Below are 26,075 nucleotides of genomic sequence, written 5' to 3' on the forward strand. Positions count from 1 at the left end.
TGATTCTGTGATTCTGCTCCCAGGTGACATCCGAGCACCCGCCGCCGCCGCCGGCCGGTACGCGGGCTGCCTTCGGGAGTGACGGGAGCCTCTCCCTGCTGCGAGGAGAAGGCGGGCTGGGCTCCCCGCCACCGCGGCGTTAGTTTCTGCTCTACTGCGCAAAGCTCAGCTTAGGCCCTCCCAAGTGGTAAAGCACTACCTGCTGTTTAATTCCATGCCTTATCTAGCAGAGAAGAAGTGTTACCTTGGGAAAAAAGTAAAAACAGCGTCGTCTGTAGTCAGAATGTGAAATAGTTTCACAAGGTTTTACAGCTAAAATCTTTAACATCTATTGTAGGCTAAAAGAATCATCAAGTGTTTTTCTTTAGTAGTTTGTTCTTGGTTTTCATAACTGAGACTACTGGTTTTAATTAGTTCTCACTATGGTAAGCAGCTGGAACTTTTTTTTTTCTTGTAAAAAAACCCCATACTTTGCCCACTTCATGATACTGGTGTCACTAGTTTGCAGATGCCAGTGGCTTTTTACTAGTTTCCTCTTTATTACCTCCTCCTGTATCCTGTTGTCTGCACCTTGTCAAGTACATAAAAAAACCAAGGGTCGTGCCAAGATCAGCAAACGTGCTTAAGAGTATTGAGTGCTAAGCAGACAACCTTCAGCCTAGCTTGCTGCTTCTCCTGTAGTTGTCCACTGAACTGCACATGTGTACCCTTTGACTTACTCATCTGATTCACAGACTATCCAGGTTTTAATTACTGGATTCCACACAACTGGGTCAATAGCTTTTCCAGTCACACCTGCGCTTTGAAGTGGAGTGAAACAGGGCTGAATGAAATGCTGGATGTTGATAAAATAGGAACCACCAACTTCCATGCTGGTAATACTTTGAGATTTTCCTTGCCAACGCCTTGGTCCTAAAGCTTTAGATGATACATCTGTATTGACTGAAATAAAACTTGGTTTTAGACAACCTCACTTAGACTACTATTTGAATAATTTTTCTACTCACACAATCTAATAAGAGATTCTGAATGGTAAGGAACTGCAGTCAGCACTCGTGCTTCAGTTGAGTTTCACTTCATTTTAAGTTCCTGTTTCAGAACACCAGCAGCAGAAGGGATGTATATGAAAAATACAGTTTAGCCATCAAAATCCATGTGAGCAGCAATCAACCAAGTGCTTCATCTCATTGCTGCACCTCCCATCCTACTAACTTCAGAAGGTATTGTACTAAAGTTACACTACAACAGTCTTCAATAAGAGTTTTCTTAATCACTACAGTAAGGTATTCTGCACCTTTTATTAAAGGAGGTTGAGGTTTCATCAGTCAGGTGAGCCAACCTAACTTTCTGCTAAAAGGAACAGCTTTATTTACTCATTCAGGAAGAGTCTTGAACTGGCTCTTCACTTCTGCTTAATAAAGTTGGCATAAAACTAACCCAGCATTCAAGAAAATCTTTGTCACTTTATTAAGCTGAATTAGCCTGATAGGGGCAGGGAGTGCAATGTCAAAAGCCCTACATCTGGGGAAGAGGAAGAAGACTGTGAGATCATGTGGTGACAGCTTGCTTACTCAGGAGCTGTCACTCCAAACAGTAGTAACTATATTGTCCCAACCAAAATTGGTTGGACAGGGGTCTGAGCAATCTCATCTAGTTGAAGATGTCCCTGCTCACTGCAGGGGGTTGGGACTAGATGACCTTTAAAGGTCCCTTCCAACCCAAACCATTCTATAAAAATGACCTAATGTGCAGGAGAATTATCAGCCGCACAAGGAACACGACAGGGAACCAGCTAGGCATTAGTTCTGGAAGCACAGGAGGACAGAAAAAAGAGAATGCAACCATGAACCATCAGTGTTTACTGTTGCAGAAAAAAAGGCAACTTGGCAAATATTCAAGAAGGGAAGGAATCTATTGTATAAGAATGACACTGATAAGGCACTGCCTAAAGCACAGTATCTGTAGATACTGTAGAGACCAGCCAGAAAATATCATACAAATGACAATTTAAAATATCAGGGTTGCTTCACATAACAAATAGAAAACTGAAAGAAGATTATCTTTTGAGTTACTACGTCTGTCTTCCAATGAATTTAGGATTGCTTGCACATCCGTAGGGGGTATTAAGCAGAGCAATAGTTTTCACATTCCTTTTTCCAACACCTAAGGCTCAGATGAAGTATATAATCTATTTTACTCATTTCCAAGGGTAAACAAAATATCTTGGATTAATGAATGATTTTCATGTGGAGCTCTGTAAAATTACTAAGTTTATATACGCTATCTTGTTACGATGAGGCAGAATTAAGGATTTTTTCAGATAAGGAGATAAATGCTAAGCGTTACTAGCCTAAGTCATAAGCATCTACATTAGCACAGTAGAAATCAAATGCAATGTTTTCTGCATTTCTGTTTGAAGTTATAAGCCAGGGAGTTACTGACAGTTATTAATTCTGCACATTAAGTTACTAAAACATCCTGCTAATCAAGTGAAGAAGTTAATCTTCCTCGCTACTGCACTCCCAATTCATAGTCTTTTTTATAACTAGATTTCTTCTCAAGAAAGAATCCACAAACCAAAACAAACAGTCTTTCAGTTATCTAGGATTCGACAATGAGCAAAGCAACAGGTGATACTGCTTTAAAATTATTTTGTAGTTTTCACCAATGCTGTATTTGGAAGTGAATTGCAATGCCACTACACTACTCAGTGGTCACATAACTGAAGACCTAGAGGCCGAGTTAAGTGCTATTCAAACCACAGTAAGTCAGAGTAGAGCGGTTTTTTCCTTTTTGCAAGTAACAACACAATTTCAAAGCTTGACAGGTTTACACTGTTAGTAACAGGTGGAACAGCATAAAATCAAATAATCTGTGTCACATATGCAAATGTTACATGTTTTCCTGCTATTTACAGGTGTCATTTCAGTACAGCCTCAGACTTTCATCGCAATAAAAATTATGAGCAAGTTCTTTCTAGTGTTGGAAGAGGCAAGAAGGATTACTGCGAGTTAGCAACTATAAGACCTCTTATCTTGGCTGTCAATCAGCAGCCAGAAGCTGAAAGACTGAATTCTTTCTGCTGGACTGATTTATTGCATCCACAAATTTTCTTGTTCCAGGCAAGGCTGTTTAAGGCTGCTCCTTAGAGTTTTGCCTGGCATAATATAAGTAAGATTAGGACTTTCACAAACATGCTACTAAAGTCAATATTAGTCTGACATTTTATTTTCTAGTATAGAAGATAGGACATAAAGCCTTCAGGATCTTTTGACTTCAGAAAAAAAAATATTCTGAAGGATTTTTTTTTCCTCCTTGTTGACGTTTATCAGTAATAACACAGTATTTTCTTTTTTGTTGTTAGTTTAAATCTAAACAGTGTGAGATGCAGTGAATTTCTGGTCACATATCTTTTGATAGTGTTTAGTGAAATATTAACATAATCAATGTTCAAGAGGAGAATCTGTGTAAGCACTCTTCCACAAAATGGTTGAGTATTCCTAATTGGAAACAAATTGTAGTGGCATCACAGGACAAGAAAAAAGGAATTCAAGTACAGCGAGGTCCCAGGGGATAGTTTTAGAGGAGACTGTGAAAACAACTGTTTCCTTTCCATTAAGTGAGAATTTCACAAACACTGTTGCAGATTTTCTCCAGGGGACTGAAAGTGTGCATCTCATTAGAACTAAGTGAGAGTCACCATGTGGTTGGGATTTAAAATTTCAATCCAGTAGCCATCAGGATCTTGAACAAATGCAAGTCCTTTCATTTTACCTATTAGAAAAAAAAAAACAAAACAAGATAAAGTTAAGACTACATGACTAGTTCTTAATGTCCAATATGACTACTTCGAAAAATATTTTCCTTTCCTTTTGCATGAAAATTAGTTCAAATTTAGACAGCTAATTCTGAAAACATCCCGATTAGTTTTTAATCAGTATTAGATCTTTGTATGCTACATTGTCAATCTTACTCTCAACAAAGCTGTAGTTTAAAGTCACTTTGAAATTCTGTCTTTTGCTGACTGAAGTTTTCTGCATATGCCCCTGTAAGTGTTCATCCTCTAAATTCAGAAAAATATTTTGTGCTCCAACATGTTTCGACATACTTTCTTGAATTGGTTTTGCCAGTATAAAATCCTGTCTTCCTCTGCCCCTGTTCATCTCCCATCATTCCTGCCTCCACACCGAGGTTTTATGTTACTGGGTTTTCTTTGTTTGTCCCTCTGATGTGGTTTACGATACATGTTTGCATCACTTCATAAAACAGAGAAATGGAGGGCAGGAATGTTTTAAATTTTACTGTTAGAAAAAATATTAATCATTAAAACAGGGTCTCCAAAAATTGTCTTCAACAGTAGGTCAGGATAGCACAGCTTGACATGTTATCTTAAAGTGTTAACCATACATTTTAAATTATACTTGCTCTATTAGGCTATTTATTGTAACAGAACCAACTTAACTCTTAATATATAGCTGCAAAAACTTCTGACAGAATAGTAGATGTCCGATTCAGTAATGTAGGAAAAAAAAATTACATTAGGTCTCTCAGCCTGCTCCACAAACAATGAATGTGAAGTCCAAAACTTCTTCCTCCTCCTTGGCATTTGCTACATCAATTTTATTTCTTAATGTTAAAAAACAGCATTTGCTCTCCTCCTCCCTTGACTGCTTGAAGAGTTCTTTCCTGTGATTAATTCAATTTACAGTCTAAGCTTCCCCTCCTATGCACTTAGAGCTGTGTAGTGATACAGAATCAAAGCCAAGATCTCTCACTTCAGCTCTCTCAGGGTTCAACAGGTGCTGAACAAATTAAAAAGGGCTCAGAAACTCTAAAATGCTAGAAATACTAAGTTCAATTCTTAAATCAAGAAATCTGCATTCAAGTTACATTTTCAGCTACACTTCTTACATTTGCTTCAGCTGAGAACACAGTGACTAAGATGGATACCACTTAAGTCACTTTTCATTTGCTTGTTCTTATTCCTCTAGCAAGGAATCTAGAAGATTAATTCCAATACGTGTAAACTGAAGCTTCATGTCCTAATGTTACTTTTAAACTAAAAAAATTACACTGTTAATACAGGCAACAGTCTAGTTTCTACAGCCAGAAGGAAGAAGTATCACAGATTTGTGCATGCTGCTGACTATTTGATGTCAGTTTTGGAACTCATTGGTCCTAAAACTCTCATAAGGTCATTTCATGAAGAGAATGCAGCTGAAAAATGCAAGACTTCTCACCACTGATTTCTGCATTTTAGGCTATTTTGACATAGACATTTTTTGTTTATACATAATACATACATAGACATTTGAGCTATATGTGATGCATTTTTTACTAAAAGTTATACAAGTCAAATATGATATAGACTAATGAGGCTATTTCTACTAAAGCTGACAGAACAATTAAAATGATAACAGCTAGTAGGTGGCGTTAGGTGGATTTAAATAAAAATAGCCAGAAAAGTCAAGAATTACTCAGTTTTAATGGGTGGGAGTAATGATGTCTTCTGAGTCATCTTATTTTCGTATGATAAGGACCAAACGTATGTGAATTTGATCCATGTTAAAGTAAATTCTGTACTAACTCTAGGAAGTAGTATACATAGTAAACTAGGACATCAACAGAGCATGTGGTTTTTACCGAAGGTCAGACTACATATAAAAGGCATGTAGCTGGACCAGAAACATTCTAGGCCAGGATGGACAGGGCTCTGAGCAACCCGATCTAGTTGAAGATGTCCCTGCTTACTGCAGGGGGGTTGGGCTAGATGGCCTCTAAAGGTCCCTTGCAACCCAAAGCATTCTGTGATTCTATGGACTGATTAACTATTGTTCCCGAGATGGATCTGTTGTCAGTTTTGCCCACTGTGTAAGAAGGTGCAGGGGTAGCTGGTTCTAGCACCTTCTAAGCAGTGACAACTACTAGAAACGCATTACCCAGCTTTGCAGGAAGACCTATCAGATAGAATATATTAAAAACAAGGAAAAAAAATGACTTGCATTTCTGATCAAGACTTACCATCATCTGGTTTCTTCACAAATTTCACTCCTAGTTCTTCAAACCTCTTACAGGCTTTATTGACATCAGGGACAGCAATACCAATGTGTCCTGGACAACAAGGTAAAAAGAGTGAAGTACACTGTTAAGTATTGCTGAGTGTTCTATAAAAAAGTTTGCTCAGCATTTCATCTTATGCAAAAAGTTTACATGCTGTAGTTCACATAAGATATGATTGTATACAAGAAAAACATTGCTTCCAGAAAGAAGAACATTTTGGGTATGAACATTATTCTCCTTCAGAAAGCTGGCTTTTTTACATAATGCCTTTTAAAATAGGAACTTTAGAGTTAAAATACCTCATATTGTTTAGACAAGAATATTATCTAGAGTAGGAAAAAGTAAGATTTTCAATCAAACTTTTATATTTCCTTTCTCGAAGTATGCCCACATAACAGGATTTTGTTTCATTTCCTCAGTTCAACAGCACAAGGAGTTTATAATTAATGCCGTATTTGTAGAGACTAACACTAGCACTGTGCAAGGCCTGAGCTTACAAATCAATTCAGAAGCTTTAAATGTCAAGTGGCTAGACTGAGTATGAAACTTATTTCACAAGCCAGTGACCTTTCAAGCACTCAAAATATCAAATCGAGCCACACAAGTACTATCCACAGTGCTACAAATGGAATTCTCCTTCTAGCTTAGAATGGGTAACCAGTGGATCATAAAATAGAAATCCAAACATAAATCAGTCTAAACATCATGATAATGTCATACACAAGAGCAATTACTATTTAGTTACTATTAGCATGTGTTTGCTTGCCAAATGATTAGATTCTTTATAAAAAGTGTAACTGTGGCTCATTACTCTGAAACACATTTGTTTACTTCTTTCTACTGTCTTTCACAGCTTACATCCTGGAAGAAGAGAGATATAGGATGAGGTGTAAGTTCCCTTCTTTCCTAATGCTAGCATGTTTTCTTCAAAGTAACCTACTAGAAAAGTCTTTTCATCCATACAAGTTTAAAATATTTTCGCTACTAGTTCTCATAAAAATAAAGCCTACAGTATACACTTACCCAATAGCCTTTGCACAGAATTTATATAGATGTTTTCTAAAAAACATCTGAAACTCTATTTTTCCCCAATACACAAGAGAAAAAATGTAATCACAATAAATCAAAGCTTAAAAACTATAAACACAAAACTAAAGACTTACCAAATCCTCGGGGATCTGAATTGCCATTGTGGTAAGACTGGTTTTGATCATTTTCAGTGCCCCAGTTGCTGTAAGAAGTAATTATTGCATATTGAAGAAAAACATTGAAATTAACAAAACCTAGATGTTCAGTTTCCCCAGGAGGGTAAGTCGTTTCTCCTAAGAAACCAGAGAATTTCAGCTGTTGGCTGCATTCATTAAACTATGAAGATTTCCCCTAGTCATAGGCCCTAGGGCTAATCCAGTCACGTTCCCAGCCCTTCACTGGTACTCAGGTTCTACATCTGAATGAGTCGGAGACACTCAGATCAGAGAGAAGGTTGTGCTGCATGAGTCAGTTTATCTACCCATCACTGGGGAACAAACAGGAAGTGTAGCAGATCCTGAAGCTAAGCAAGACAGTGGGGTATTTGGGAGATTCTTTCTGCACAGTTACAGTGACTAGTAGCATTAACCACCTGTGCATGCTTTGACTCCATACCTCTTTTGATTAGATTCCAAAAGCAGCAGTTATCCATTATCAGGATGCTCTGGGGATCCAAAGAAAGTTCTAACCACCTCGGGTTTTCCTAAATTCTGTGGCTTACCTACCCAGATGGCATGCATACTCAAAATACAGCAAGCATTATTTCATATTTATGTACCACCGGTCACCTTGCAGTTTGAGAGAGCTCTGAAAAGGTTAAGCTGCCAGGTATCCAAGATCTCAGCCATATTTTAAGGCTATATGACAGTAAAATGTAACCATTGCTGTGGAAACATTTTTTATTCAATCCAACAGGATTTACACTCATCCATTTCTGTTTAATTGCTGTTAGATAATGTCATCTCTCATTATATTAATACTTACTGTGTCAGTTCAAGTGTAGCTTTTCTAGAGAAGGTCCAAGCTGTTCTCTCAGTTTTATCTTTTGGGATATCATTTTTATCTTCATACGCCAGGAAATAGAGCGAGAACTTCATAGTAGGAAAGTCAAATTTTTGAAGCAGTCTAAATGGCAACAATTATTTTGAAATAGTAACTTAGAAAGGTAATCAGCTTGCAAATAAATCAAGATGCTTCCCTCATGGAAGAATTATGGCTGTGATTTTTTGCCTTTCTGACTGTAATCCACATCTTAAAATAGCTACATTTTGAACTATCAAATAGAAACACTCCAGAACACATTACAAACCTACAAAAATTAGAAGAATCAGATACTTAAAAGCCAAACTATCAGTAACTGAATAGCAAAGCCAGTACAAAGGCTCACATCTTGAGGTTGTTACTCTGTTACTTCTCTGCACTTCCTCAGGAAGATCTTTATGTTTATCCACTTTAAAATACCACCAAGGAATTAAAATATTTACTTTGAAACTTACTCGTTCTGGGGAGCTTACTGGCACCAGAAAAAGTTCAAGAACAAAGCAGGATTAAAACCCAAACACACCTTTAGATGAAATATTTTTACAATTTCAATAGCAAGATATAGGATAAAATCTATTTCACATGTGACAATTTAATTAACTAAAAAATACCTGAGGTCAGAAAAAGCTGATTATAAATTTTATCCCTTTGCTAGATACAAGAAGCCACCCACTTTCCTGTGAAATATTTGGTACATCTCTGTTTTCACCTAATTTCTAGAGATGGTGTGGCGTACTTCAAACCATTTTTATGTTGGACATGTAAACCAGAAAAAAGTGGCACACAAAATGACTCTAATTTCTTTTGCAGCTTACTAGGTATTTAATTTTTATTTTCTCGCAGCCACATCTTCACTAAAGTGGAAGTAGTTTATTTTACTGTAGTCTGGACTTATTTCAAGATGTTTAAAAATATGCTAAATCTTGTTTTGAAGTAACTCATTTCAAATGTCAAGAATGTGTACAGAGACTTAGCATCAACACATTAGGCTACTGCAGGGCATCTGCCTCCAACAGCCTTCTCTAAAAAACTGAGTTTGGACCCTGTCTCCAGCTTCCATTGCCTTGGTCTCTCATGACTACAGCTGGTCATAAGCCACCTCTGAGAACTAGAGGAAAACTTAATTTCAAGAGTTATAGCAATGACCATTATATAAGCACTGTCATAAGGGTCACCAGTTAGCTACAGGCTCAGTGAGGATGAAGTAAGCAAGTTGTACACTGATAATTAATGACCTATTTAAGAAAAAAAGAAATTTCTGGTCAACGCCAATATTAGTTCATTTGCAGCTTAGGCATTAACTGTGCTGTGGGAGTTCTCAGAGATTGCCAAACTGTCCAACAGGGCATCAGCTGGTGGGCTGGCATCGTTTATGTAGTTAGACCAATTAGTATAATTACATCAAAATAACAAAAACTTCAGAAGTGTAGTAGGAGAAGCCAAATTTATTGTTGCATACAACTTCTACTCACGTCATTCCAAGAACTCTTGTATAAAAGTCCAGTGACTTCTTAGGATCCTTTACTCTTAACATCGTCTGCTGAAACAAAAAATCCTGGGGAAGAAAAGGTTTATTATTTACACATCAGCCAGGATTTAATTAAGGATATTAACAAAGATGCCAAGTTAATAATGAATCTAAAACTAGCAGGTTTAGAAGTAACAAATTACTACAATTAGTGTAAATAAAACCTTTTGTCCTGATCTACACATACAGATATGTTACATAAATGTGCCTTTGTAACATAATGTTTAAAACAAATAAAACTGCCACTGGTATCACTCAATACATATTATCTGAGGTATCAAAAAAAGGGTATCATTCTTCAGTATTCTTTCATGGAGCTGTACTGCACATGAACCACTTTGCATTTAAGCACACGAGGCATGTGAATATTTAACATTGGGCCTGACTGGAGACACAGAGTTTAAATAAAACTAAATTCCTGAACTCATTATTTGTATTATTTCATTGCACGGGTGTCGAATTTCTGACAAGCTGGATGAGACCTCGGCAGCAGAAGCGGCCTGCAGTTCTGTCAGGGCGCTTTCCTCCAGCCGCGGGGTAACGCTGGGTACCAAGGGCTCAGGAACAGTTCAGTGGTTAAAAAGCGAACGTTACGATAGCCTCGACAGACGAATTTAAAAGAAAAAAGGCGGATGCAGAACAACTGGAATGCAATGACAAGGCTCTCCAAATAAAAAAATAAAAACGTTTGGAGTGTTTTGGGGGTTTGGTGGTTTTTTTTTTGCAAACCTGGCCCGCAGGCCCCGACCCGCCGGGCGAGAGGGGCGGGACGGGACAGGACGGGGCTCAGGGCGACGGGCCCAGCAGACTTGTCCCGCACCACGACCGTGAAACGAGCCGGGCCGGCCGTCCCCGGGCCGCTCTCCCCGCACAAGGCGGCCGGGCAGCTCCCCGCCGAGCCCTCCCCCATGCTGCCTCCCATCCACCGCACGTCCGCCCGGCAAAGAGCAGGGGGGGGCACCGGCACTGCCGCAGACCCTCCCGGTGCCGGCAGCCCCGGAGCGTCCTCGCCACCCACACCCACCCCACCTTCGTGCTGGCATCCGGCTCCGAGCAGGCGCCGTAGGCTGCCTCGTCTGTGAGCCCGCTGAGCTCTGCCGGGGCCGCCATGTCGGAAACGGAGCAGCTGGAGGTGCCCGCGGGAAGGCGGTGACCGCCCCGCTCCGCCCCGTTCCGCCCCTCGGCTGGGCGGGCCGCAGCGAGCCGTGCGGGCGCGTCCAGGGCTGCCAGTTCATTGCAATGAGCGTTAACGGGGAGCAGCGCCCTGACCGCGGAGTTAACAAGCTGACGCGCGCAATGAAGCCGCGGGCCCTCCGCGCTGGGCTGACGGCGCGTCCGCCCCGCTGCCGCCCGCAGGCAGAGCGCGCCTCGCAGACGCCTGAAGCGGGCGCCGGTGTCCGCCCCAGGGGAGCGGGGCTTTGCTTGTAAACCCTTCCCGCTGGCGGCGTCTGAGGGCGGCTTCCAAGCCCGGCCGTGCGCCCCCAGCCTTGTTCGCAGAGAGACCCGCGGTGCGCTCGGTGTGGCGGTGAGGGGTGCTGGCCGCTGCCTTCGCCGTCCGTTTCGGTAACTGAAAACATTACCTCGATCCTGCGCTTTCCCAGCGCGGCATTCTCGCTGCGTTACTTAACTTTGACTTCCACAAGCACGTTTAAAACCAGTCCCCGACCGAGGGACTCTCACGGCACGTCGCACCGCACACCTCTTCGGTGCCCAGCGCGGGTCTTCACGGCAGAACGACGGCTCCGGTTCTGGCGGCCGGGCCTGCGCGTGGCCGCAGCGGCGCCTGCGGCTCCTCGGGGGGAGAGCGAGCCCCGCGGCGGGCAGCGCCGCAGCCGTTACGGGCTGCTGCTGTAACGGCCAACGCCATCGCGGCCTGGCGCGGACGGATCTCCTCGCGGGGGGCCCTGCAGCCGCCTGCCGCGTCTGCTGAGGGGGCAGCGGCTGGTGGTTGTTCGGGGGGGGCTGCTCCCCTCTCCCCGCGGCGTGAGGCATAGCTCCAGCCAGGTGGGTGAGCCGCTTTATCCGCACCGCCGTGCCAAGGGCGGAGAGCTGGTCAAGGCACCTCAGCTGTCCACAGGAGAGCCAGAAGTCTGTCCCCCCCACGCTTTGTGCTTGGGAATCCTCCGCTTTCCCTTCCCGCCCTCACCTCATTCTCCTGCACGCTGAGAGGTGCTGGAAACCAGGCTCACTTTTCTTGCGTGAACAGGTCCAACAGGTCCAGCTTTTCATCCACCAGCACCCGCAAATCCTTCTCAGCAGGGCTGCTCTCCATCCCTTCACCCCACAGCCTATATTAATACCGGGTGTTGCCCTGACCCAGGTGCAGGACCTTGCGCTTGGCCTTGTTGAACTTCATGAGGTTGTCATATGGGCCCACCTGTCCAGCTTGTCCAGGTCTCTTTGGATGTCATCCTGCCCTTCTGGTATGTCAACTGCACCACTCAGCTTGGTGTCATCTGCAGACCTACTGAGGGTGCACTCAATCCCGCTGTCTATGTGATTGATGAAAATATTAAACAGTACTGGTCCCAGTACAGACTGCTGAGGGGCACCACTTTTCACTGGTCTCCATTTGGACATCAAGTCATTGACCACTACCCTCCGGATGCAGCCATCCAGCCAATTCCTTATCCACCGAACAGTCCACCCATCAAATCCATATCTCCCCAATTTAGAGAGGACATAGTGGGGCACCATGTCAAAGGTTTTACAGAATTCCAGATTAGATGACAGATGATGAGAAGCATACTTACAAGATCACAGTTATAAAGTGGCTGACAAACTTTTTCAAGTGTGTGTAAGTATTTCACATTATCTTTTGATTCATTTGCTGCATCTGTGATTCTGGCTTCTAGCTCTTGCCACATCTAGAGGGAAAACAGTACTGTAAAAAACTTCATACATAGTGAATTATTTCTTTAACTTGCACTGATTTTCTGGAAGTAAACTTTGGTAAATTAATTTTTAAAAGGCATTGTCAAAGCAGGCAATAAAATTTATTTTCATTTACGATAATTTTTGTCTATATTTCTCAAAATATCTTATTCTTTCTCTTACTATATTAAGCACACCAGCACCACACCTAAATTTTCCACTCACTTCTCAGGAAATCTCTCTTTGATGCAATGAAACAAAATAAATATTGCAAGCTTTGTCTTCTATATTAAAAATTAACATAAAAAAAGAAAAACAATAGTTACCCTTAGTAGTTTAGAATGTGCAACATTCAGAACATTAATGACAGCTTTGCAGTTTGGTCCTTTGATGTGCTCAATAATAAAATTAAATTTAGCAGACATACATTTCCAGTGCTCTAGTTCAGTCAGCGGACCTGAATCATCAGCTTCTTTCCTCATCTGCTTACTCTCAATCAGAACCTGCAACCAATTTGAAAAAAAAAACCTAAATATCTACTATAGAGAATAAACAAATTATTATAAAGAAGAGAAGAAACACTCTGAGAATACCAAGTTAAAAAGGAACAAGCTTGCAGTTACTGACACATGAAAATGGTTCTGATTTGGAAAAGTATCCTAAGTCTGAGTTGTACTTCATGATATTCTTAAACTGAAATAAAGGCAACTAATATTCAGCTGCTGTCATAAACTGGGTGAATCTCAGCATACATCCATATTTTTTTCTTTAATCAGAATCTATGGATTGAAATGCACCAAATGTAATTTCACTTGTAAAAAAAACATGAAGAAATATTTTAATAAAAACTTGAAATATCAAAGCACAAATGTACTGATTTGTATGTTGCTAAACATGCAGTCAGCTCTTCTTACGTTCTTTTACATTTTTACTGTCGTGAGCAAGACACACTAAACATAGTATGTTCTTATAAGTGGAGTATGTCCCAGCCTACGCAGATTCTGTATTTTGGCAAAGGGTTCTATGCTTTATCATGGAAGTCTCAGATATTAATTTCTTGGATAACTGAGACCTTACCAAGTAAGATTGACACAGGATCAAAAATGCCCTAATGAGACTGTTCAAAGATCTTTCTAAGAGTAGTGTCTCACATCAACGACTGGCAGGAGAAACTTAACAGGTAAAGTATAGAGTATACCTAATTGTATATATATGTGGTCCTTGCCAGTGTTATTACTCCTGCATCCTTCTGTCCTCTCCTTCTTATTATTTGTGTATTAACTGTTCAGAAACTCTTATTCTTGCTAGACTGCAAGTTCCTAGGGATAAGGACTACCTACTTAACTTCACTTGTGCATAGAAGTGAAGCGCTACTCTTACTCATGCGGACATACAGTTGAAGCCTTCAACTGACTTCAGGCAACTCTCACATATCACTTATAAATATCTACCCATATTCATGCTTGACTGATATGTTAAAACAACAATTTACCCATTCAATTTGTCTATACCATATCATAAATACTTCCTCTAGCTGGTGAACCATGTCAGGATTATCAGCTGCTGCAGTTACTTTCTCAAAGGACCAGAGTTCAGAAAAATTAATATAATCTATGTTTTTCAACTCAATAGTTCCTTCAATGCTTATTACAGCCCCTGAAAAAAAAAAAAGCAATTACAATACAGAATCAACTAAGACTCTAAAATTAATTTCTACTGGTGTAAGCAACTCAAATTTGGGAATACATGTCTGCAATCTGTGTTGTTTCAATATAATAGCCATTTACTGCACACATACAAAACAGAAAATTCTTACTTTAAATCTAGTGTTCCTCCTCATAAGTAACATATCACTGGAGAATTTTCTTAAATAAATAATTGACCAATGCATTTATTAAGGAAGCAACTGATAGTTTTTTTCTCCTTGCAGAATGGGAAAAAGTCCTTACCTATGTGCTACTGACTTTAAACGGAAATACTTAAGTTAAATTCCTCTGCTTTTATTGTTCTCTAAATGTAATGTTTACCGTCTAAAAATGAAAGGTATCTGTTAATTGTTTCCATGAAATTCTGTTTGTCTTTTGTATCTTGTTTGGTCTGACTTAAAGCACCCCAACTATTTGTTGCGAGGATAGCAGGGAGAATAATCTTTCCTATCATATTCCTAACACCACGTAGAAGTCCTTCAGTGGCATCCAAAACACCAAAGAATACATCCTGCATTGTAACAGAATGATTGTTAGTAATGCAGTAACTTAGACCGAAAACAGTATTACAAAATCAGTGTATTTTTTATAGAGGCAATCTAATCTGCCAATGAAAACTTTAATTTAAGGAAAGAAAATCTTCACAAAATACTGGTACCTACAGTGTGACCCCAAGATATTGTTTTCAACAAAAAAGGGAAGTCAGTAATGATTTAACACAGTTTTAAAAGGCTGCCAGGTCTTATATTTGTAACTTCAGTTATTTCCCTACTATACAAAATGTTTGGAAATTTTTTAAATAGTACATAGCAATTAAAAATAATGTCCCCTTCTACAATTAGGTACTCAGTAATGAAATGCAAGTAGCAAAAATGCTCTGAATGTACATATCTGAAATTACAATAGAAGCAATTATGTGACTGAATGTATATTACTTTGGATCAGATGAAAGTCTTGTCTACTCTCCAAAACGAAAGTTTACAAGTTCTGACAATTTTTACTATTCCAATATTTTAATTGTCCTTCAAAAATTAACACACTTCAAATATTAACATACTTCACATAACAAACTTCCTAGAACATAAATTTCCTTTTCTCATCATTTCAGCAAGGAATCTGATGTGAAAGTGATATTTATAACCAAATTGAGACTCTTGATAAAGACAGATCTTGTATCTTCCTTCTAACAGTGCTTTTTCCCCTTCACCTTCTCAGCTCTCAAAGGGAGTAAAACATTTTTAATATATAAAGTATATAAATTAATAATGGATTTTCTGTCTAAAGAATGTGAAATTATATTAATGAGAAGATACATATATAGGACTGATTCCTGTCAATTTACTGTCCCTTGAACACTGCCCGAGTTCTAAGATGTGTAGCTATAAACGAGAACAAAGCCCACACTTATCTAATAGTTTTACATAGACATAAAGCAGAAAAACTCATGCTACATAATTTACATAGGATATACGTGTATTTTACCCTTTCAAAGATACATAAAAGAGAATGGTGCAAGTAAACTTATACTCTCCTGGCGTTTGTAATAAAGTCTTTTCAGTACTTAGTGGCTTTAAACTCTTCAAAAACAGCAAGGAGAATGAGAAATTAATCTAAAGGCTGACTTCTTTAACAAGAGTCCTGTAAGACACTGAATTCACAAGATATCCTGAGTATTTGCTGAAGTAATACAGCTATTCATTGTCTATCCAAAAAGGAGACCAAAGCGCATGATACAGCTTAACATTTAAAAAACGTATTTACCAGTAACTTATGTGCAATAGTGAAAAAATTATGAAACAAAATTATCTACTTTTAAAGTTTTTTGTTTTTAAAATAATGCGTAAGAGAATACCTCATGTATAGTTTTTGCACTTATAGGGCTGTCATTCTTACAACGAATGAAAAATAAGCATAGTCCTACAAATTGGTGTGGTGTATTGTCCACATACAGTCGCATCATTTTACTTCCTTTTACAACTCCTGGAATTGTCCGACCACATTCTGAAAAGAATTTCACAGATGTCACTATTTTTACAAGAAAGGGTATTAGAAAATGCATAAAATTCTTATAATGAAATCAGCTTCAGCATAGAAATAATTTATTTTCTTCTTTTGTGTGTAAGAGAAGGAAAAATGGCAGAATCTGCAGCTGTAATTAGCCACACAATTAAAAAGCTACACCTAACACATATCTCTTACAAAGCAATTTTGGCACATTGCACTGAAAAGGGAATTTGCTCAGGCCCATCACGCTGGGTTAATCTGCTGGTGACTGAGGTACTTTATTTGCATTCACCCCATCAAACTAGCTGTCATGCCTAAGTGAGAAAATAGAGAATATGAGATACCCTCAGATCCTCTGTGGATATAATCCTACGCAATTTAATCATTTCTTAATAATATGTAAGGGACCAGCATGTTCAGCGCTTACAGAAACATTAGGGATTTTAGACATTAAATCCTAATTCTCTACCAAGCATGTGAAAACTAAAAAATTTCAAATATTTATAATAAATGCAATTTCGGACAGGCTTTATATAAGTACTTTCTAATGAACTGGGGGCATGACTCCTGTAAGTATAAGTTGCAACTGCTTTAAGATTTCAGAAGAACTTCTCTTTTTATAGCCCTCCTTCCAAGAATGGCTGAAATTTACCACAATTTTTCTAAACTATTTCATTTTAAGCAAGCATTTAAAATATGAATTTTCAGTCCTTATAGCAAAGACTGCAAAATGATGAACAAGTCAAACCAGATTTTATTCTGGGAAACACTAAATGAAACTAACAATAGAAGGCATTATTACATCTGCCTGGATTAATATTGCTAAAAATTTACCTGTTCCTGGTGCGTCTCCTTCTTGATAGAAAACTTTCAATGTTTTACTTCCTCCCTTGGCAAAGAAAGAATCAAAGGCTTCCAACTGTTAAATCAAAAAGTGAGTACTAGTTACTCAAAATAATAAATATTTACATGCCTTTAAGAGACGCAAAAATAATTTAACCATGCTACTGTTTAAAGTTGTGGTGGCACATGACGTTTATCCTCAAATACTGTGAGGAGTTGCAAAACAAATAGGTATTTTAAATATTGCCTTCAAGAACTGAACCTGCACACACATGTGACCTAGCTCCTGATAACTGCATATCAAATGTTTATGGTCTTGTCCAGCAATGCAGAGACACTGGAGGATATTCTGTCACTCACAGAGATCTGCAAGTCGAAAGTATCAACTGGAAGTAACTGGTCATAATAGACTTAGAAACACACAGAGCAGATTTTCATGACTTGACCTACTCTGCCATTGCTACTCTACACCTAAATGTAAAAGATTCATTTGTAAAACACGAGTAGCATGGCACATGAAGATTTTATTCTAGAGACGTGAATTGGCCACATTGGCTCCAAAACCTTTTCATGACAACAAAGATTTTTCCAGCCTCTGGAAGGACAATGAGATCACATCTGAGGGAGACAACACTGACCCAAAATTAGCTTGCTGTACCTGTCCATAAACCAGCCACCCTAAAACACTATGGGTCTCTAGATGGATATTTTGATGTTGTCATGTTATACAAGGTGCTTTGGATAGTAAGGATGCAAAGCTTTGAAACAAACACTATTTGTGTATGGATTGTCACTCTGAAGATCTTGCCTGAAATTGTACCTAGGGTTTCCAAAATCTGAATTTTCAAACTGCCCTAGGCAATTATGTGTCCTGGTAAAACCAGGATATGTGATTTAGCAGGAGGTGAACAAAGCTCTGAAAAGCACTGAAGGCAGGTTTGGAGGAGATCAGAAGGTACCGATCTGGTCAAAATCCAGCTTCTTTCACAGCTTCTTGTAGTTATCTGCAGGGATGACTAACTCCACAAGATGTGGACTAGGAATTCAAACTGTCCAACTGAAGGGCTGAGTCTTGGCAGTGAGACCTCCTGCTTTCCTCCTCATCAAAAAAGTCAGTAATTTAGCTAGCAAGTATTTCTGGAGATGTATCACCTGTTCAAGTACAAAGCATACACCTCTAAATGTGGTATACTTCTTGTAAGCACAATTTTTTCCTCCAAAATAAACAAATATAAACTCTGAATCAGAACAGTGATAGGAAAATGAGTGACACTTGGGCAGGCAGAAATTAAACCTACTCTTTTGAGAGGACAACATTGTTGAAAAATAAAAGAACTAAAAGCAAGCCAGTTCTAGAAATGCATGCTGTGCTTTCAGTTTGGTTAACAGGCACTGATGAGTAACAGGGTTAGAACTGGGAAAAATACAGAAAAAATCCTCCCAAAAATAGTGAAAGAAAAGAAAAATTGGTAAAGTACTGAAAGGGCAATTATAAAAATCAGAAAAAGATTCAACACTGCAAAAAGCACTCCAGCTTCAGAGGAAGAGAAAGGCAAACTGTAACTTTCGAACTTGTATGATTTTACACAGGAGGTAAGAGATGTGTTGTCCCTGTGGCTATTGCTTCTGCAGAGAGCTTCTGGTTCAAGTCCGTGTGGTACAAACACTCACTGTGTGAATATACATATAGGCTAATGCTTTAAAGGGTAAAACTTAACTCACAGATGTCACAGGCATGATATGTATATGGGAATTTAGTAACTGTCAACTTTTTAAATGACAATGTTGACAGAGCCCCAGCATCCTAAACTGTTTATGAATAAACTAAAACTGGAAAATTTCCAACCATAAAATGTTTTCAGATGGTCCTAGTGACAGCAACCCCCCCCAACCCAATCGAATCTGAAAAAAAGCCTTAAGAACCCAAAGGTTCTCAAGTGTCAGAATTCATCAAACTCAGTGTAGAACAGCAGTTTTACATGAAGTCAGGATGATCTAAAACTATACACCATCTAGCAACCATAAAAAAAAGAAATGTTAGTTGACTGATAACACTTTAAGCACCTCTGTGTTGTGTAAGCATAAGGAAAAACAGGACTGTTTTAGTATGTTTTATGACATATAAATATCAGGAAACAAACAATAAACCACAAATTTGGACTAGGATTAAATTTGGCTTGTAACTGAAGGCCTGAAATTCTAACAATCAATTTGTTTGCTCAAAGGAGACAATATCTAGCTGAGTTTTGAATGCTAAGTCAAATCTCTCTAATAGACAAAAATAACATCATGTAATCAGTGAAGGCAAGCACCATATCTTTTCACATATAGCCAGACAGAGTCTTGATACTCTACTAAAAGTACAGTTTAGCTAGATGCTCCCATTTGTTCGAGCACTTTGAAACAGTAGGAGAGACACAACACTAAAGATACACAAAGAATGACTGACCTTTCAGAAGTTCCACAAGTTTGGGACCTACTCACTCTACAAACCCACTTTATCCCATCTTTTAAATATTCAAAAATAAACAAAGCACTCAAACCTGGAAATTATTTAATGGGTCTTTCCAAAAGTAATTTTCCCTCCTATTACTAGATAACACGTAATTTTTGAAAATGTTCCTACGAAGTTACACATATTTTTGCAGAATCTTTAGCATTTCAGTAATGACTAGCTTAGCAAATGAAGACTATTATCTTTACAACATAATAATGTCAGGCCGAGATGGACGAAACGTGTTGGAACTGGTGGATGTGACAAGAAACCCTTGGATAAAAAGAAGAGCAGTACCTATATTTTCTTTGAAAAAGGCACAATCAAAAACCCTGGGAATATTTACAAATCTGCCAGGAAACTAAGCTGAATAATTAGTCGGGTATCATATTAGATGAGTTGTGTGCCTTATTAATCACAATTTCTGGCAGAAACAATATAAACAATATAAATTATTCATATCAAAGGAGTGATCTGCTATGTATTTTGACTAAAAATTGAAATCGACAGACAGCAAAGACTCACCAAAGGGGCATCCAAATTCATTTCTTCCACAGTTATTAAGTCTAAACCTAGACTGATACTGAGAACTTCAAATATGTATTTATATGAAGCATCAACTTTCCTTCTTCAATATTCTCTGGCTTCTTTGTATCGAGCCTAAAACATTAAACATGTCTTTCAAACTAAAAATACACAAAGTGATCCTAACAATAACCTGCTACTTAACTTCAAACTAATGCTGAAATCTACTGTCTTGTATTATAAGACTACGTAACTTCCCTACTCTTTAAAAATATTTAAATTTTCAGAGGCTAATGGAAAAACAAATTATTAGGAACTATTATAATATGTAAATTCAATTCTGATGATATGTCAAGAAAGAGCAAACTTTAAATATACTACAGCTAGATTTTAAGATATTTGTGTGTCATATTAACTGGTTTTATTTTTCACAATATTTTAATTTATTATATTAATACAGAAATATCACATATCAATTTAAAACTAAAGTATCTAGAGTGGGTAAATATTTGCAGGAACTAAGCTGGGTACAACTTTGCTTCAGTGTACATTTACCAGTTAATATCTCCTGCTTCCTTCCTTTATTATATTAAAATGTTAAAATACTGTAAATGTTAAAAACAAAGGGTCATTCACTTTCTACCAGGAATAATTTAATAAAAGAACTGAATATAAACAAAAAGGAAAAAGAAAGGAAAAGAAAAAAGAAATAATTAGTATAAACTGAAATTAACAATCTGAGAAAAGAACCGGAAATCTATTTCAAGACCTAAGGTTGAATACTAAACCTGTTTTTCTTTTAAAAATTCTTGCAAGGAAAGAACTCTACCAGCGCTTTGGCAAAACCTAGACAGACTGTGGCTTGCAACAGATAAAGACCCTTGGGAAGAGGAAAAGCTGTCTATTTGTCGAGTATGGCAAATAGATCTGGCTACAGCATCTTTTGGTGTAACAACAGCAGGCACGGAACTCTCCGCAGTGAGATTAGGCCCAGCACTATTTGCGGCAGCATAACTGGGCCCAGCATCTTCTCCAGCGTTTGAACTTTCTTTATTATTTTTTCGTAACCCCTCCATTCTGAAATCTGAAAAAAAAAATTGCATTTATAATAATCCAGATTTTTCAAGCCTACCTTTTCAGGAAGACCAGAAGGAAGAGCAAAGTAGGTAATAAAACCATGAAAAACAAGAGTGTCTCAAAACTGACTTCCCGTATAGATAAATATAACAGCCTTATCAAGTCCTCTTCAAGTTTCTGAGATAACAGACATTTATATACATTTATATCCATCCCGGGAAAGGTAATGAAGCAGCTTATCCTGGAGGCCATCATCAAGCAAGTGGAGGAAAAGAAGGTTATCAGGAGTAGTCAGCATGGATTCACCAAGGGGAAATCACGCCTGACCAATCTGATAACTTTCTATGAAGACATGACTGGCTGGGTAGACGAAGGGAGAGCCGTGGATGTTGTCTACCTCGACTTCAGCAAGGCTTTCGACACAGTCTCCCATGATATCCTCCTAGGGAAGCTCAGGAAGTATGGGCTGGATGAGTGGTTGGTGAAGTGGATTGAGAACTGGCTGAATGGCAGAACTCAGAGGGTTGTCATCAGCGGCGCTGAGTCTAGTTGGAGGCTGGTAACTAGTGGTGTCCCCCAGGGGTCAGTACTGGGCCCAGTCTTGTTTAACTTCTTCATCAACGACCTGGATGAAGAGTTAGAATGTACCATCAGCAAGTTTGCTGATGACACCAAACTGGGAGGTGTGGTAGACACACCGGAACGCTGTGCTGCCATTCAGCGTGACCTGGATAGGCTGGAAAGTTGGGCAGAGAGGCACCTGATGAGGTTCAGCAAGGGCAAATGCAGGGTCCTGCACCTGGGGAGGAACAACCCCATGCATCAGTACAGGCTTGGGGTGGACCTGCTGGAGAGCAGCTCTGTGGAGAGGGACCTGGGTGTCCTGGTGGACGACAGGTTAACCATGAGCCAGCAGTGTGCCCTGGCTGCCAAGAAAGCCAATGGGATCCTGGGGTGCACCAAGAGGAGTATGGCCAGCAGGACGAGGGAGGTTCTCCTTCCCCTCTACACTGCCCTAGTGAGGCCTCATCTGGAGTACTGTGTCCAGTTCTGGGCTCCCCAGCTGAAGAAAGATGAAGAGCTACTGGAGAGAGTCCAGCGGAGGGCTACGAGGATGGTGAGGGGACTGGAACATGCCTCCTATGAGGAGAGGCTGAGGGAGCTGGGCTTGTTCAGCCTGAAGAAGAGAAGGCTGCGAGGGGACCTAATATATACTTACAAATATCTGAAGGGTGGGTGTCAGGAGGATGGGGCCAAGCTCTTTTCAGTAGTGCCCAGTGACAGGACAAGGGGCAATGGGCACAAACTGAGGCACAGGAAGTTCCATCTGAACATGAGGAAGAATTTCTTCCCTCTGAGGGTGACGGAGCCCTGGAACAGGCTGCCCAGGGAGGTTGTGGAGTCTCCTTCTCTGGAGATATTCAAGACCCGCCTGGACAAGGTCCTCTACAGCCTACTGTAGGTGACCCTGCTTGGGCAGGGGAGTTGGACTAGATGACCCACAGAGGTCCCTTCCAACCCCTACCATTCTGTGATTCTGTGATTGTGTGATTCTGTGATTCTGTGATTTTATGATACGTTACAAATGCCAAGTTGAAGATGATTACAGAAAGATTTTTTAAAAATAATTTACCATGCATTCATATTTTCTGGAATGAACGCCTTTCCATATAATAAATAAATTTTTACAAATATTAATACTTTCACTGAATATCTGATTACTGAGAAACAGAGATCGTTTCGAATACAAATGACCTGTTTAAATTTCAGTTAGCAGTATACACACACATATTCAGCAACTGAGCTTACAAAAAGGCTTGCACACACTTCCATACCAGGTCTTAAAGCATGGCTCACATAAGCACTTGCACATCATTTGTACAGAAATGCCTGGCCATGCATAATATACTCAACATGTGTAAGTGTTTATAGAAGTAATGCAAGATGGAGGGTGTTGGGTAGTATTTTTTTCAGTGGAAAAAAATTTAATTTATCATCAGACATCTTCAGCATAATGAAACAGAGTCAGAATTTCTCTTAATTCTGGGCCTAAACCATGGAATGCTGCAGTTCATAGGGAACAGATACCATTCTTCAACAGGAGAAAGGCATTTCTCAGTCCATCTTCTGGTGGCCAAGGACTAGCAGGTTAGTCGTCCTACAGGAGGATTTCTACAATGGCCCAAAACAAAGTTTATTCGTGGCTGACTGTGAAGCAGTAGGCTACTATGCAAAGGTGGCTCCTTCCATTTTCTTCCTCTTTCTACTACACTAGCACATCAGCCTAGGAAAGGTTTGATTTGTGAATCCCAAGCCCATAATTCAGGGCTAGAAAGAAGCATCTAAATGCTCTCTCTCCATCTTTTCCTATTATGGGGCATACTCAACCACTTGCATGTGCTAGCTGCCATCAATCCTATTCGGTAGATCTTAAAACTCCTAAACTTATATAGAAAATTAAATGTTTTCTTCAGTGTGCTCAAATCCACACATGAACCGAGCAACTAGTTATAAGGCACTGTAATAATCAGTAGAGCTATACCTAAAGTCTTTACCTTGTGTCTAATTTTTCCTCTAAAAATAGCTTGTTCAGTTTCATAGGGATGTTATAATACATAAAACAAATGCTAAGATATGTCATTAAAGTCATACCCAGGATAACAGCTAAAAGCAAAAGCACAGGAATTGTTATTCTACTCGGAGTACTATTACTGTAACAATTAAAATAACTACCAAGAATTACCTGGGAGCTCTTGCACAACCTTAGGACAGCCAACCACACGTGTAACTGTGTTCTGTACTCCCTTAGACACTACTGCCTGATTCAGGAAACAGATAATCAGAAGCGAAACCAACCTGAAAAGCAACACCTGCTCCTACCCTACTAGTTCCTTATTTTTGCTCATGATTAGTGAAGTGGCCACTGTTCTGTGGACTTTGGCAGGCAATCAGGTGTTACAGAAAACATTCGTCTCTTTCTCAAAATAAAAATACTAAGAAAAAAAACCTTAGGAAAGTCACAAAAAAAAGGGCAAATGTAAAATCTATATTAATTAATTCCTTTCTTTCCCTTCTTCTCTGACCGGGCTGGTCACCTCTCAGGTTAGCAGGGGTACTTTCCTCCTTGACACTCAGGCAGAATAAGTCGGATGTGAATTTCCTTGCCTGTTAACTGGTCCCCTTAAAGTTGGACGGTGAAGTTGATACCGTTCCCTGAAGCTCAAGGCGAGAGCGGTGGGGTTCTCACAGCTTTCTTTAGAAACAAAGCACGCTGTATACTGGCATCCTCCCTGACTCTCCAAGCACTTGTACCCACCGTGTCTGGCGGCTCGGGTGAGATTTTCACACTTTTCGAAAACCAGCATGAACTCCAGCTGTCTACCTATCGTAGCTGTAACGGCTGATGTGCTTTTGTATTAAAATCTCCCTTCCTCCCTTTCAGAATGCCTAAATGTTGTCTAGACAACATTTGTGTCAGGACATGAGCCGGCAATGTGCGCTTGCAGCCCTGAAGGCCAGCCATCTCCTGCGCTGCATCAAAAGCAGTGTGACCAGCAGGTCGAGGGAGGTGATTATGCCGCTCTACTCCACTCTAGTGAGACCTCACCTGGAGTCCTGCATCCACCTCTGGAGCCCTCAGCACAGGAAGGACATGGAGCTGCTGGAGCGGGTCCAGAGGAGGGCCACAAAACTGATCCGAGGGCTGGAGCACCTCTCCTATGAGGACAGGCTGAGAGAGTTGGGCTTGTTCAGCCTGGAGAAGAGAAGGCTCCAGGAAGACCTTATTTCAGCCTTTCAGTACCTGAAGGGGGCCTATAGGAAAAATGGAGACAATCTTTTTAGCAAGGCCTGTTGTGACAGGACAAGGAGGAACGGCTTTAAACTAAGGGAGGGTAGATTTAGGCTGGTTTTAAGGAAGACATTTTTTACAGTGAGGATGGTTAAACACCGGAATGGGTTGCCCAGAGAAGCAGTGGAGGCCCCATCCCTGGAAACATTCAAGGCCAGTTGGAACAGGCTCTGAGCCACCCGATCTAGTTGAAGATGTCCCAGCTCATTGCAGGGGGGTTGGACTAGATGGCCTCTAAAGGTTCCTTGCAACCCACAGCATTCAATGATTCTTTACGCACAGTGTAGGTATTTACGTAGAATGCCCAGAGCAAAGAAATCTTCTTTGTATTTGCTTAAAAGTAATTTTTTCTAATTTACTTCTCTATTTTTCTATTTTTTTTTCTAAACGCCTGTGAAGCTAAATGTTCAAGCATTAGTTTATTATATACAACATAAAATATATTTTAAAATACATATTTTATCAATAATCATATATCCATATGATTGCCTAGTAATTTCTTTCATTGAAAATTCCACATCAATCAATAATCACACAGCTGTAACCGAAGTACCAAAATTTCAGTTATATAGTGAATAGTGAAACTTAATGAGGCCCTAATTGGGTAAAATAATATTTTTATATTGAAAGTAGTATTAGTTGCTTCTATTTGCAGAAGTACCAGCTAGTTAGAATTTAAGTAATTGGTTGTCCACTAATCAGCCCTACTTCAAGGTACCAGTCATTAGGTGTATTGACTATTAACTATGATAACAGGTACATGTTTCTAATGATTGTTGCAGAAGAGGATGGAAGGAGGAAATACTCTAGGAAAAATTGCGTGTTCTGCTTTGGTTTTTAGTCCTCCTTGTTTTGGTCCTACCTGCCTCCTGTCCTCTGTCAGGAAGTGTTGCATTTCTTTTGAATTTCTGGCAGCTTAGGATCCTACTTCAAAGTTTTAACTGAGGGGAAGTGAAAAAACTGTGATTATATATGACATAGAGCTGATAGTGCGTGAAATAGTACAAAAGGAATATTATAAACAGTATTAGTAAGAAGCTTTTT

At 39.6% G+C, this 26,075-nt stretch overlaps 1 protein-coding gene across 1 annotated transcript; it reads right to left on the reverse strand.

Annotated features, from left to right (window-relative positions):
- Nucleotides 1–180: 180 nt before the first annotated feature.
- Nucleotides 181–10,826, reverse strand: GLO1 (glyoxalase I). Its single transcript, XM_075412804.1, has 6 exons — nucleotides 10,688–10,826; nucleotides 9,603–9,685; nucleotides 8,074–8,214; nucleotides 7,224–7,291; nucleotides 6,022–6,111; nucleotides 181–3,774 (listed from the first exon to the last, which is right to left on the reverse strand). The coding sequence occupies exons 1-6, from the start codon at nucleotides 10,766–10,768 to the stop codon at nucleotides 3,686–3,688; spliced, it is 552 nt and encodes a 183-aa protein (XP_075268919.1). The 5' UTR covers nucleotides 10,769–10,826; the 3' UTR covers nucleotides 181–3,685.
- Nucleotides 10,827–26,075: the final 15,249 nt, after the last annotated feature.

The sequence above is a fragment of the Opisthocomus hoazin genome, chromosome 2, assembly GCF_030867145.1.
Source record: "Opisthocomus hoazin isolate bOpiHoa1 chromosome 2, bOpiHoa1.hap1, whole genome shotgun sequence".
In the NCBI taxonomy this organism is placed as follows: Eukaryota; Metazoa; Chordata; class Aves; order Opisthocomiformes; family Opisthocomidae; genus Opisthocomus; species Opisthocomus hoazin.